General features: G+C 41.2%; 1 protein-coding gene across 5 annotated transcripts in view; it reads right to left on the reverse strand.

The window, feature by feature from the left end:
* SATB1 (SATB homeobox 1) overlaps positions 1-15641 on the reverse strand; it is a 209807-nt gene that overhangs the window by 109696 nt on the left and 84470 nt on the right. For 4 of the 5 annotated variants that reach the window (XM_030202698.1, XM_030202682.1, XM_030202671.1 and 1 more), the window contains one exon: positions 5683-5895. The exons of the other annotated variant lie outside the window; for it this stretch is intronic. In XM_030202698.1, coding sequence (XP_030058558.1) covers positions 5683-5895 — 213 coding nt within the window. The remainder of the gene's footprint in view (positions 1-5682; positions 5896-15641) is intronic. 5 annotated transcript variants of the gene reach the window in all.

Raw genomic sequence — 15641 nt, forward strand, 5'->3', positions numbered from 1 at the left:
AACATAAACATGCTATACAGTCCAAAAAGGTTCATATGCCTCTAGCTAAACACTGTGCTGATAATAACCATGAGTTCAGCCAATTGCGGTGTTTAATAATAGAACAGCTTATCAATAATAACAGGAGAGGAGATGTTTCACGTGTCCTTCATCAAAAAGAACAGAAATGGATTTACCATCTACAAACCATTCATCCTAATGGTTTAAACGGACCGATGGAATGGGAGGCATTCTTCTAAACCGAGAATGCCCCCCTTTCTTACAATTGAATGTTCTGAGTATAACAGTATGTTAATATACAGATTTTAGTTGTTAGAATACTTTTTTAAAGTTTTTTGAAGATTGTTAACACTAGCTCTTTAAGGTTTCTCGAGACGAGTGGTGCGCTAATTGGAACAAGGAGTGCAGCCTAACGATTGGACACTAGAGACAATGATGTAACATCTATGGGGTGGAGCTACATAGTTGGCGTCCTATATCACCATTCGCCATTTTCTGAACCATTGTTCGTGATGGATTGAAAGGAAACATATTTTTTGTTTTTCAATATTTCTCCTGACGAAGATTGCGAAACAGTGGGTCCCTTGCTGTCGGGAAATCTAGCAAGATAAAGCGAGTGAGAGCAATACCTTTCAGTATTGCCCACTCTGAAACTATTCAACTTTATAACCGGAGCTACGTGTGATTTAAAACATTGAACATATGAATTGAACTTTTCACTTGTCGACAACGTGGATTAAGGACACCTCAGATACAGAAGAGACAAAACTATCCGCGTTTCAAGATAAGTGTTTGTTTTTGAATACTAGAGTGGATTCTATTAAATGAGTCCATTATTCAAATGTGTTTCCATTTCAAAAAAATTTTTTCACACTATTAAGAGGTTTTTGAAGTAATTATATAAGTTCTTTTCTTCCATTTAGTATTCTCTGTAGTGTTGAGCATTAATCTGGACTTCTTAATAATTAACTGAAATACTCCACTTTCCGTTTTTTTTGGTTCACAGGGCCTTTTTCTCCCCAAGATAGGGAGTTTTTTTGGCACTTGTGGGCTTTTTTTCGGAAGGGAGGAGGAGCCTATGATGCTGGCCAATTCAGTGGAGTCCTAATTTAAGGTTCCCTGGGCTATTGAGGCTACTTGATTTCTATATATACTATACATTATAGTTCATGGTTTTGCATCAATCTACAGAGCATACAGCAGGAGTGAATTTTTGTATTTTGTTAACTAGTATACCATGCCATACTTTGTATTGTTACTTGAATATTTTTACTGCTTTAATTGCCTATTGCTCATGTTTGATCTATTCTTACTGTACATCGCCTTGAGTTAATTCCTTCAAAAAGGCGGTAAATAAATCCTAATAAATAATAATAAATATATATAAGGACACTTGTAAATCAGGGGTTCTCAACCCAGTCCTCAGGACAAACCTAGTCAGTTAGATTTTCAGGATATCCTCAATGAACATGCAGGACATATTTATTATTTATTGGGACTTATTAACCGCCTTTATGAAGAGATTCACCCAAAGCAGTGCACAGTATATTTCCATAGAATGGAGGTAGCGCATGCAAATCTGTCTCCTGCATATTCATTGTGGGTATCCTGAAAACCTGACTTGGCTAGGTGTATCCTGACAACCCCTGGTGTAAATGCAAGGGGCCGAATACATGGGCAGGACTCCCACTTCCGCAAATAACTTACAAAAATACTTTTAAGTAACGTGCGCCCTTGCCGCATTCACTGGACTACAGTTACGCCAGGTCTATGGCAGGTGCGTGTTAGGTGTCTCAAAGATGGGTTGCGCTACCATTGTATAACGAAATCCAGGCGCCCAGATACCCTTATACAATAGGCGCTCACCATGTGGCATCGGGTTGCCTAAAAGGAGATGCTAATTATAGAACGGCCTCTTCGCGTCAACAGCAGCAGCAGCAATGCAGTTCATGATACCAACTCACTCCCCTCCATACTGGTACAGCAAGAAGCAGTAACTGCATATAAGCATCAGTGTTGTAAACTGGATGACACCCAGCTGCAGCAAGAAGCATAGGAAATACGACAGAAAAGAGACTCTCTTCAATTTAAACCCTATTCACCAGTCAAGTGGCAACCCAGACCCCAAAAGTAGGGAGCTATATAAATGTTTTCAGCTGGAAATACACTTCAGTATGGGATTTGCAATTCATTTGCAGAGATTTAGGAGGCCACTTTTGAAGGTATGCACAGCAGTTACATGTAGAGACTGCTTTTGCATGGCTGGTCCAAATGTTAATCCTGCCACATTTAGATTATTGTAATGTTTTATTTTTTGTATTATGAAAAAATACCAGGGGAAACTGCAACTAATACAGAACACAGCAGTGAGACTGATTTTAAAATCCAGAAAGGGTACATACGACTTCCACTATTTTACACTAAATAGCGAATTAGGTATCCTGTGTCTTCTCAAAGTTAAAGGTTAGGAATTTCAATACATTGCTATTTGTGTAGATTCAACCTTTGTATTGAATCAATTACAAATTTCATGGAAGTCATATGTGCCCTTTCTGCATTTGTTTAAAATCACACTTTTATATGTAGTTTTATTCTTTTATGGCAATGCAGTTGATAATTTGTCAAGGCTTACATGGTCCTTAAGAGTTAGATGGTTTGTCTTTTGGTTTATGCAACATATTATAGTATTTACTTATGGCATTGTCCAAATTTATCTCTTGCCTTGCAGATGTGTTTTCCTATATTATTGTATTTTATATATATTATTGTGTTTTTATTCTTTTTCAACTTTTACTTATTTGCTTTATCAAAATGTGTTTTGTAAAATACATACATCTCTATAATTGCATGTATATGTTTATGTAAGTTATTTGTATGTATTTCTTTTAGACTCCTGAGGCAGGTGTTTATGTGCCGAAACACGGCTGCTGTGTTCAGTCATAAGTACATAAGTATTGCCACACTGGGGCAGACCAAAGGTCCATCAAGCCCAGCTTCCTGTTTCTAACAGTGGCCAATCCAGGTCACAAGCACCTGGCAAGATCTCAAAAACGTACAATACATTTTATGCTGCTTATTCTAGAAATAAGTAGTGGATTTTCCCCAAGTCCATTTTAATAATGGTATATGGACTTTTCCTTTAGGAAGCCATCCAAACCTTTTTAAAACCCCGCTAAGCAAACTTCTTTTACTACATTCTCTGGCAACGAATTCCAGAGTTTAATTACATGTTGAGTTATTTTCTCCCGATTCATTTTAAATTTACTACTTTGTAGCTTCATTGCAAGCCCCCTAGTCCTAGAGTAAACAAGTGATTCATGTCTTTGGTGTATTTTCAATAAATTCTTATTTAGAAGAATTATTGCATCTCTCTTGTGTTCTTTGGAAGAGCTAGTCTACCCTACTTCTTGGTTGGTGTGGTTCATTCTATAATAGGAGCACGTAGAATTTTTAAAATGTCCCTGTCAGCTTTTGTGCTTCCTCCGAGGCACGCATAAGTTTTGGCAAGAGCTTGAAACAAGTGATCGAGGGGGCAATTGTGCTTTGCTTCCCCCCAGTATTTTATTCAGCGTCAAAGGCATGAAATGTCTGCTAACTGGGGCTTTACTAATTAGCGGCACTTATATGTGCACTTTTCCGGGACACAGGTTTTCTGCTGCTATTAAATACTGAGAGATGACGCTCTTTTTCTGGACATGTAGCTTTCTGAAATTCATGCTCCTGCTGTATGTACCAGCAATATTCGTGCACACTCTGGGGGTTTTGTAAAATACTCGGAGAAGGCTGAATGCTTCAACCTGGACATTCCAATTCTTACTTATACATCCTAAATTTAGGAGCCTAATGAAACTAGGACCTAACATTTAGAGTTCCAACCTCATCAGTTTTCAAAGGAGCTAATTTAGGATCCTAACTTCTAAAGTTAAAACAGGCCCTTTAATTTTATGCCCTTGTGACAGCTTTCCTTTAAACTATCTATTTCTTCAACACTACTTACCATCAAGTTCCTGCAGCTTACCAATAGTAAATATGGAGCTTATGTTTAAAGCAAAACTACTCATATTGCAAGACGATGAAGTGAAAATCCATGAAGGAAGAATGCCATCATTAAAAACCTTAACAAAGCTTGTAGAAATGTTAACTTTAAAATCCTCATTCCAGAAGAAAACTTGGAGCTGGGGGGAGGCAGAGTAATCCACACCTTAAATCTCCACTGAGATACCTTCACCAAGGTAAGAAAATAGGAATCTGTTCCTTTAAAAGAGAGACACTTGGAAGCTCTACTGTAAATGGGAAAATAAATGTGACTTCCATTAATGATTTGCTTAGCAGAGCCATTAATTGCTAAGCACACACTGAGGAAAAAAAACCATCACCATTCTGCAAACACCCTTTGCAATATATTATTGATATAAAATACATAACCCTAGAGTTAGGAAAACTATACTTTAAGTGACTGATGGTAAATAAATAAAACTCTTTGGAGATTGCCCTGTTTCTGGACCCACCTGCTGTGCCATTAACAAAAGCTAAGAGGAGGAGAAAAGTTTTTGAATTGCAGAATGCCCATTTCCCTAAACAATGCACAAGTTGCCGGCTGGAATGCTAACCAAGCAGAACAGGTTTTTCACAATTGTGGCAGAATATGCAATCATTCATTTGTTTCCATGTGAAAAATAAAGAAACAAAAAAATGTAAATAGGAGCATTAAAAACGTTTACTCTTTCATAAGCATTATTTTGCTTAAGGCCAAAAAGAAAACAAAATTTTCTATGAGTTCTGTTTTAGCAAATTCATCTGAACTTTGCAGGTAAGACAAACGAATGATCAGTCTGACTTTGAAAAGCATCTCTGGATTATGGTGCTGTTCCTTTTGGGAGACTTTATTTTTTTTCTCTTTTTAAATAAGACAAGGTTTACTGTTCCATCGAGACACTGCTGTGCAAGCCCTAACTAAAGGTCTCTTTAGAGTGGACGTCAGAATACACGCCATTAATGACAGCCAGAACAGTCCATTAGCACGTTGTGTTCCCATTTGTGCCGGAAATTTGCTCTTCTCTTTTTAGTACATTAGTGCCAGGTATCAGTGGCTCCCTTCTGTCCTCCATTACCCTCAAAACGGCTTTCGCTATTTAGTCGCTTCTGTAGGGTCTTCTGCAAGCAGAATTACTGGCTGCAAACTATGCAGCATTTTATAAGGAAAAGCCAGTGCATGTGAGAAATGTCATCGCAGTATGAATGATCAGCTACTTCTAAAAAAAAAAAAAAAGCCCCGCCTTGTTGTTTTCTCAATGTGAAAAGCTAAAACAATCCTTGGCCAAAAAAAGCACAAAAACCCACCAACTCCTGTTTCTGCTCTAAATGATACCTGTAGGTTCACACTACATTGCAAATCACTCTAAGGTATGGCAGTCAAACAAATATGATTGATCTGTAAATGTCAATGGACCAAATACTTCCAACAAACCAAGTTTCACATACATGGCAAAAATGATGCAGCATTCACAGTCAGTGGGCATCCTTGTTCAGCAGACACATTGTGCATTAGCACAGGATTTTTGACTCCCCAGGGTCAAGGGTACCAGGAAAGAGACAGAGCGATCTTATGAAGAGACAGCCAGTGACACCCTGGGTTAGGAAAAGTGACAAGCATGGCCTTCTAGACATGAGGTGTGGGCCTACCTGTGGTGTCCGGCTGGGCGGTGTGCTTATCAAAGGTGCCGGACCCATGGCTGATGCCGCATTGAGGCTCCTTTCCCTTTCGTCCTGGTAAATGCGATCTCGCTCGGCTTCAGGCAGCTGCAGGAAGTTCTGCATCGCACGGAGGTTCACCAGTAAAGACTGTGACGCCGTTTTGGGGTCCTCTTCCTTGCGGAGGATTTCTGAGAGCAAGCCCTGTGTGGAAGGGGAACACAGAAGCGTTGGCCTGGGCCGTCTTTTGTGACAAGTGCTGAACAGACCCATTGCTAACCGTTTCCCTTTTCTTCCCCTGCTATGCGAAGTAAATGAACACTCAAAAAAAAAAACCAACCCCATTAATTCCGCACAGGAGTATATTAGTGATGATTATGGGAGTTTAGAAAAGAGCTTCAATTGTACTCTTAATTTTATTAAGCATCTGCTTTACATACAACATAAACTGAATCTGCTTAATTGATCTACTTCCTTTTACTGGCTTAACTTGCCATCAAATCTGTCAGAAGGAGACAAGTGTGAGAAGCTCAGACTAAGTGAAATCCACAGAGCGGAGAATGAGATTGTGTCGTTCTCATGCTGGTTAGACAATGACTGAAGCAATGCATCAAATCAATCTATAAACATGAAGACGCCGTTTTAAGAAACTTATGCACTGCCTCAAACACATGCACGTTAAATGACTCTCAATGGATTTCACTCGCATCTCACTCCTGGGGCACTTTTTAATTGACTTAGACCCACAGTTACTATATACATTTCCCAGACTCTCCCTGTACAAATGTTGAAGGAATATCAATTAAGCCTTTTTTTTCTACTTTAATGCCAAAAGAGTGTATCAAGATCATCTAATCACACTGAAGTGCCATCCTGCTACAAGCTCACTAGACCTGAAGCAGAGATTACCAATACCAGAGAAAAGACTGCCCTGTGCGTGGAAAAAAAAACGATGGGTAAATACAATTCACTCCTCCACTTTGAACCCTAAAATAAACTCACACACCGTGCCGAGTCAGTCTGACAGAGAAAGTCATATTTACCGTTTTTCCTTTTTGAGAAGTGTGTACGTTTATTGCAAGCACTCTGGGCCTGTTATAATTAGATAAAGCAGCATACACGAAACCACCTGATATACCATAAAGAAACCTACCCCCGTGACCAAGCTCCTTTACTCCTCCTTTTTCAATTAGTGCCAAGGCGATTATTTAGACTAAAGGTCCAGTTGAGTTTAAAAAAACAACATATTCTTAGGTATGAATCTATATTGTTATGATTAGCTATATGTAGAAAAATTACATGTCTCATGGGTGCTCTTAAGATCAGATACAAATGGAAAATAATTTATTTATTTATTTAGGCATTTATATCCCACACTTTCCCGCCCATGGGCAGGCTCAATGTGGCTTACATTAGTTCAAAAAGGCTAACAGCAGTATAAAAGCATACATCAATCTAGTAATAAACAGACACAGTAAGGGTGAGGTAGTTGGTGGGGAGAGACAGAGGGAGAGAAGTGAGAGAGGAGGTAAGGAATGCAATATGGTCGCACAACATAATGGGTCAGAAAACATTAAGGCAGTGCTGAGCTGCAGGGTAAGCTGTCCTGAATAAAGCGGTCTTCAGGGAGATTCTGAAAGCCGGTTGTTCAGAGGTAGCTTTTACTGAGTTGGGAAAATACAAGTGGAAAATAATATTTTTTTGGATCACTCAATACTTCGTCCCAATATCTTGTAATTTCATAAACACGTGCAAAGAATAGCGTGTGTGTGGATTGAAGGTTTTGTTGTGAAAACTTCACATTTCTGAGTTGCTGCTTGAGCATCAAATGCAAAAACTAAGTGCAATGAACTTGTAATAAATCAAAACTTAGTGCTACATCTCAGGAAAAATACCAACCTGTTTGTCACATATGAGGTCAATGTTCAGTACGACACCTGGGGAATAATTTGGAATGACTCACTTACCCCCGTTTACAAAGCCCTGCTAGCGATTGCTGGTACGCTAATGCTGACACAGACCATTCACTCTGAATGGTCTGTGTCAGCATTGCCAGGCGGCTTTGTATACAGGGGGGTGAGACTTTTCAAATTATTTGCGTATTCTGCCACTGAATATACAAATATCTATAGATATAAATTATTTGTAGAAGCATCAAATGTTGGCACTTCAATGTACACAAGCACTGCCAGATAAATACCTGTAATGAAAAAAGTGATCACTCTGTATTTTTTACATTATTTATTATACATGGAGAAAAAACCTCAGATGCCCAAAATGGATCATGGCCGTAACAAAATAATTTCTCAATTCTGTCAGCACATCATCAATCACTGGTCTAAAAACTGTGTGAATTCTTTTGAAACTTTTACGCTGATTTCTCTTTTGAGGGTGTAACCCAATGCAAAACTTGATCGTCAAAAAACATGGCACATGTAAGATAAGTGCCGATGTGCCATGTTTTTTGACGATCAAGTTTTGCATTGGGATACACCCTCAAAAGAGAAATCAGCGTAAAAGTTTCAAAAGAATTCACACAGTTTTTAGACCAGTGATTGATGATGTGCTGACAGAATTGAGAAATTATTTTGTTACGGCCATGATCCATTTTGGGCATCTGAGGTTTTTTCTCCTTGTATAATAAATAATTTTTAAAAAACACAGTGACCACTTTTTTCATTACAGAAATTTGTCTGGCAGTGCTTGTGTACAATTGTTTTTTTGTATTTCATACGCCATGTTAGCACACAAGCACATTATTGCACACTGCACTGTATTACTTCTACATATAGCTCAGCTGTCGATTTTTGTGTGACTGAGTGAGACGTATATGGTACAGGTATAGTGTCTATATATAATTTTATGTACGGGTGAGGGAGGAATCCTGTGATAGGATGCCTCCATTTAGATGCCCCAATGCTGCAAGGGACCCATTTACTCTGTAACAGCATCTGGGCACCCTGATTCTGTTATAGAATTCTAGCATAAACCCACATTAGTGCACCTAAATTTAGGTATGACCATTTACATCAGGTCAATACCAGGAGTCAATGAGAGTACCTAAGTCAGCAACGCAACACAGGAATCTCTTCATAAAGGCGGTTCATACATTCCAATAAACAAAACTCCCAGGATTCTAAAAGTTGTGCGCATTAGCTGTGGCCAAGACCATGCTCCGCCCACATGTACGCCCTCTTGCAGTGACACTTTCTTACAGAACAGCACACAATGCTCCTGTGTAAGTGCTGCGTTTCTGCGTGCTCAGGGGTGTATGGTGCACAGAACTGCATATGTTCAGCAAGTACCATCCCCAAGAACACCAAAGGCACACGCTTCTTCATATACTTATAATGAAGACAACTAGTTTTTAAGGCACTTCTATATCTGGCACGGCACTGAACATACAAGAAGTTTTTTTGAAAGGTGATCTAGATATGCATACACACACAGATCTAGAAAACCCCCCCCCCCCCCCCCCCCACAAGAGAGTGGGCCTAGGTACAAGATTAGAATAAGAAACGTTGGGGCCCTCTTACTAAGGCGTGTAGGCGTACAACACGAATCAAATTGGAATTACTGCTTGGCTACCGCGTGCTCCGAGCGGTAACTCCAATTTTGATGCTCATTCAAAACACGCAGTAGAAAATTTCTACCGCGCCCCAAGGCGCTTACCCGGCGGTAATTGGCACTGCACGTGGGCTGACGATTACCGCCTGGTTACCGCTAAGTCAATGGGTGGCAGTTAGGTCTCAGGCCGAAAATGGACGTGCGCTGGTTTTAATTTTGCCGCGTCCATTTTCGCCCCTCCCTCCAACAAAAGGCCTTATTTGCAGATGCTCTGAAAAATGGACCTGCATGTGTCCAAAACACACACCTACACCAGGGAAGGCCATTTTTTGGCGCACCTTAGTAAAAGGGCCCCTTTGTGCATGAACTTAATTTTAAAATCCCTGTGCCTAAATTTCTAAAAGGTACTTTTAACTTTCTTAAGGTCCTGACCAGAAAAGTTTGTGGTGTTTATCTTTCAAAATGTTATGTCTAATGGCTAGAAAGGTCCTACAGTCACTCCCCGGCCTGTTCCACTTCACTCTGGGCTAACTCTTGCATTCAATCGAGCAATTAGTGGTTTTTCACATTTCATATTATGTCCTTTTTATACTACTACTACTACTACTAATAGCATTCATATAGCGCTATCAGACGCACGCAGCGCTGTACATTTGACAATTATATTGTATTGGTTACTTGTTTGATTTTGTTCAATTCTACTGTCTTGCATTATCTGGACAATGAAATCATGGATTTAAATTCCTAAATTAAATTTTAAAACTCATCATTAAGCAAAAAGCAAAAGTAACAATGGAATGGCTCAGCAAGAAAGTGAATATGCTTGAGTGACTCAGTGAAAGGCCGGACCTGAATCCCCCAGAAAATCTGTGGCACTGCAGTTCACAGAGGATCCCCAGCCAATTAGAGAGAACTTCAGATATTCTGTCAAGAATGGGCAAAAACTGCACCATCGCACTGCACTGTCCAAGTTGATAGGTTGTGCAAGGCTGTCATTGCTGCAAAAGGGGCCCCCACTAAATATTGTGTCAAGGGCTGTGAAGACGTATGGAAATCCAGAAATTTTGATTTCATACTTTTTGAATATTTCTAGAAATGTGCTTTGATATGGGAAGTATAGTACACTGTGCAAATCAGTGAAAAATCCCTGTTCTAATGCATTTGGAACTGTGTTTTTTTACACAGCAGAACATATACAAGAGTGTAAAGAGTTTTACAAGGCATTGTACATTTAGGTAAGAAAGTGTCTCTATAGGGACACATACGATACACACCAGAATATCTGCTTCAGAGCACACACACATTTTTATTTAAGATGTTGCTCAAATATTTTTTAATGACAATATAAGAACAGAGTCAAAACAAAACAAGAAAGGATTAAAAAACATTCTCAGATGCAATACAGAAACAGAACAGGCAGCTAAAGCTTGGGATAGCAAGTGTGCAGCATTCAGCGGCTGTCCGTGTCCACCTCTGACATAAAGTGGAGAACATTACAGAGATGCACACCATTCCTTCCTTCCATATCTCTTCGGAAATTTTCTTGCAAACCAGGTGCTAGAGATGTGATGGTACACCCTCCTGCCAGAATTGGTGCAAGCATGTTTTATACAGGGTTGCATTATAAATTGCTCCATTCACTAGAGTGCATTAGTATTAATACAAGTGCAAACATGCCTCAAAAGGATGCTCAGGTTGATGCAGCTACCTAGCGCACGTCACAGCTGATTTAAACAAAAATATAATAAATAAACATTTAAGTTTTTATATTCGAGCAATCTTACAAAGATCCACAGCAAATGCAAAAGCGCCTCATTACCCATTAGCACAAGGAAACCAGATGTGTTAACATGAAAATGTTAAATACACTTTCAAAGCCAATGTCACCATTAACACACACATTACTCTGAAAAAAAACTCCCGAGCACTTGTCACCCCTCAGAAAAACTCAGGCTACCTTGTCCATCGGCACACACATGTGCACTGGTGTGGTAATGCTGATTTTTAACATGGCTTACTATATAGATCGCAAAGCGCTAGGGTTTGGAATAGAGAATTACCATCTTATCTACTATATCGGAAAGCACTTAAAACATATTTGTTCTCCAATTCAATATCTAATTGATTGTGACCAATAGTTTTTTTTGACAGTTATATTTATATTGTGATCAGTGCTTTTTTTTTTTTTTTGTAAGAAAAAAAAGGTACCAGTACTCATACATGGCCAGCCTTAAGGGCCACCCATTTTATCAGTCATGGAGCATAAAAAAGTCATCACTGAAAATAGTATACCAGTCCCTAGGTCCAACAAAAGAACCCCTAAAAGAGACCATAAACCAATAAAATATACAGACAAAATAAATCAACTGAAACCCCCTAAAACCAGACCCTAGCATGAAGGATAATACCAGAAAAGCAAAAATATTTTTCCCTTGTTCTGCCTTTAAAGATAGCAGACGTACATTTCAAAAACTGACACATTCCATTCACTACATTACATATTATCAATTATAAATAAAACAAAAAATTAACACAACTACCACACTACTTTATCTTAAACCTTTTTCCATCTTTGTTGTCTGGCCACGTACTTTTTTTCAATTGTGTTGGTCCCGTCTCTAGTTTCTGCTTTCCTTCTCTTAACTCTATTGAAAGGATTTCCTGTTTGTCATTTTTCTCGCCTCCTTATCCTTTCAGCTTTCTTCGATTTTATTTTCTGCCTTTGTCCACATTTAGGGCTAGGTTTACTATGCGGCGCAATGGGCGCGTTAGCATTTTTAATGCACATAAATGATGTACGCGCGTTAAACGCTAATGCGCCCATAGAAATGTATAGGCGCGTTAGCGTTTAACATGTCTTAAATTTACAGGCGAGTTAAAAACACTAACGCACCTTAGTAAACATATGCCTTAGTTCTTTCTTACTATCCAGTCTTCAATTTCCTTCTTTTGACTGTATCGACCTAAGCTTGCCCCGTCTTCTCCCCACTTCCAATCAGCATTTCCCCTCTTTTGATTGTGCCTACATACAGCTTGCCCCTCTCTCTTCCCCGCTTCCATCCAGCATTTCCCCTCTTCTTCTCCCCATATCCATCCAGCATTTGTCTCCTTTCTCTCCTCCCCATTCCCAAACAGCATTTTCCCTTCTCTTCTTCCCACTTCCATCCAGAATTTGCCTCCTCTCTCCTCCTCACTTCCATCCAGTATTTCTCACCTTGCCCCCTCTCCACATCATTTCTCCCCTTGACCCCTCTCCCCATCCAGCATCTCTCCCCTTGATCCCTCTCCCCATCCAGCATCTCTCCCCTTGATCTCTCTCCCCATCCAGCATCTCTCCCCTTCCCCCTGTCTCCCCATCCAGCATCTCTCCCCTTCCCCCCTCTCTACTACTACTACTATTTAGCATTTCTATAGCGCTACAAGGCATACGCAGTGCTGCACAATCCAGCATCTCTCCTTCCCCCACCCCGCTCTCCATCCTGCATATTTCCTTCCCCCTATCTCTCTATCCATCATTTCTCCCCTTCCCTCTCTCTCCCCATCCATCATCTCTCCTTCCCCCTCTCTCCATCATCTCTCCCCTTCCCCCTCTCTCCCCATCATCTTTCCCCTGCCTCCTCTCTCCCCATCCACCATCTCTCTCCCCCTGCCCCCTATCCCATCCAGCATCTCTCCCCTTGCCCCCTCTCTTCCATCCAGCATTTCTCCCCTTGCTCCCTCTCTCCCCATCCAGTCTCTCTCCCTTTGACCCATCTCTCACCATCCAGGATCTCTCTCCTTGACCCCTCTCTCCCCATCCAGCATCTCTCCCCTTGACCCCCCTCCCCATCCACCATCTTTCCCATCTCACCCATTAAGCATCCTCCCTTGCATTCTCTCTCCTCACCCAGAATTTCTCCCTTTGCCTCCTCTCTCTCCATCCACCATCTCTCTCCCCTTGTCCCCTCTTTCCCATCCAGCATTTCTCCTGCGGCCGCTACTGCTTCCCCAACAAGAAGCAGTGACAGGCAAATTAAGGAATAAAAAGCACACAACCGCAGTACTGCTCAGACGTGCACTGTCGGCTCTACCGATCCCCTGCCCCTCTGACATCAATTTCCTGTTCCGGGTCAAGGGATCAGTGGAGCAGACAGCTCGTGTCTCTACTGTCCCAGCACTGTGTCCCTGCACCTGCTGCTGCTCATTGGGAAAAACAGCTGTGGCCGTGGGAGAGAGACTGGGGGATGAGTGAGGAAGGAACAAAAAGGTGCTGGTACGCCGTACCGGTGAGTACTGGCACAAAAAAAGCCCCAATTGTGATTCCCTCTACTGTTGAGGTCTTTTTATTTGTAATCCGCTTAGAATTTTTACCTTAAAGAAATAAAGCAGAATATAAGACAGCAAATGGAATGGAATTTTGTACAGTTTGTTTTCAGACAGAATTCAACCCACAGAAAAGTTACGCGAACCTTTTCCGACTGCATGTGCATTTATCCCCGAGTAGTTACCCTTATCTATCTAAACTCCTGTTACTCTGTCTGATCTATTTGTTTCACCTCCATTGCCCCCTTTGCTGTCAATTAAAATGTTTTAGTATGTATTGTGTTTGACATTCTACATAGCACACAATGAGCATTTTGGGGATTTTGCCAGTTACTTGTGACCTGAACTAGCCACTGTTAAAAGCAGGATGCTGGGCTTGAGGGACCTTTGGTCTGTCCCAGTTTGGCGATGTTTATGTACTTAAGCTAGCACGGTCCCATGAGCCTTGCCATGTTTTATTTATTGGGACTTATTAACCATTTTTCTGAGGAGGTTCACCTAAGGCGGCATACAGCAGGTGATATATTTATTTTTCATCAGTTTCTTTCTGAAAGGTCTAACCACAACTTGACCTGCTGCCATCTCTTGTCAGACAAATTCTTGGGGTCAGAATTGCTCTCTCACTCATTTTAAATGGACCACAATTTTCACCCTATATCTTCACATCTATATGTTTTTTTTTTTTACTTTGTGACTAGCCCGAGAAATCATCTATACAAACTTGGTCTACTACACTAACTCATGACACTGTCTTGTCAACTGACACCACTTGAACTTTCTTGTCAGCTGTAGCCATCACCTTATACCACAAACGTTGCAGCTGTTAGATCTGAAATAAAGTGTATTCCCTTGTAGTTGAAAACTGGCTGTATTAGACCTATGCACAGATGCCTGGACTTCCAGTTTCCATTGGGTCAGGCTGACCTGGCATCTCAATGATCTATGTCCCCATCTAACAGAAGAAAAGCCTCCCTACCACTTCCACTGTGTCCCAGATCATGCTGGATGCTGTCAAGGCCATACAGATTGAATACAAGCCAAAGGACTGAGAGGACTGATGGGACCAGCACTGCAGTGTAAGACAAAGACACTGTGCAGACCTGCTCTTGAGTTCCCGGGCTAAAACCCTGCTTATGCTCCAGCACCCAGTGAGTCACATTGAAAGGTATTAATCCGCAAACAAATCTTTTCCGGAGATGGGAAGGCGGTAGAACGAGAGGACATGAAATGAGATTGAAGGGGGGCAGACTCAGGAAAGATGTCAGGAAGTATTTTTTCACGGAGAGGGTGGTGGATGCTTGGAATGCCCTCCCGCGGGAGGTGGTGGCGATGAAAACGGTAACGGAATTCAAACGTGCGTGGGATGTGCATAAAGGAATCCTGTGCAGAAGGAATGGATCCTCAGAAGCTTAGCTACAATTGGGTGGCAGAGCAGGTGGGGGGAAGAGGGGTTGGTGGTTGGGAGGCGAGGATAGGGGAGGGCAGACTTATACGGTCTGTGCCAGAGCCAGTGATGGAAGGTGGGACAGGTGGTTGGGAGGAAGGAAAAACTGCTGGGCAGACTTATACGGTCTGTGCCCTGAGAAAGACAGGTACAAATCAAGGTAAGGTATACACATGAGTTTATCTTGGGCAGACTGGATGGACCGTACAGGTCTTTTTCTGCCGTCATCTACTATGTTACTATAGAAATGGCTGCTCTTGGTGCTGACAATGGAGATGTGTGAACAGAAGCTGCTAGTAGACATAGGTCATGAAACAGTTGGCCCCTTCATGTCTTTTTGGAACTCGGTTGCTGGGAAACATTGCCTTCAGCTCCTTGCTTCTCTCTTCCCACCACTAGGCTGTCCTCCAGATTCATTTGAAACTACAAGTGTTGGAAGGCTAGTGAATCGTAACAGCATAGCTGGGGGATGTACCTACCCTCCATGCACTGGGGCCATCACTAGAGAAGCTGGTGCTGGTGTTAACTTGAGGTCAAGTCTGCAGGAGGCGCAACTTGCAATCAAAGAGGTCCCAAGCTGCTGTCCATGGTTCCACCATGGTTCTTGACCTAGCAGTTTACAGCAGGAAATGACCCA

This window comes from Microcaecilia unicolor, chromosome 1, assembly GCF_901765095.1.
Source record: "Microcaecilia unicolor chromosome 1, aMicUni1.1, whole genome shotgun sequence".
Lineage (NCBI taxonomy): Eukaryota > Metazoa > Chordata > Amphibia > Gymnophiona > Siphonopidae > Microcaecilia > Microcaecilia unicolor.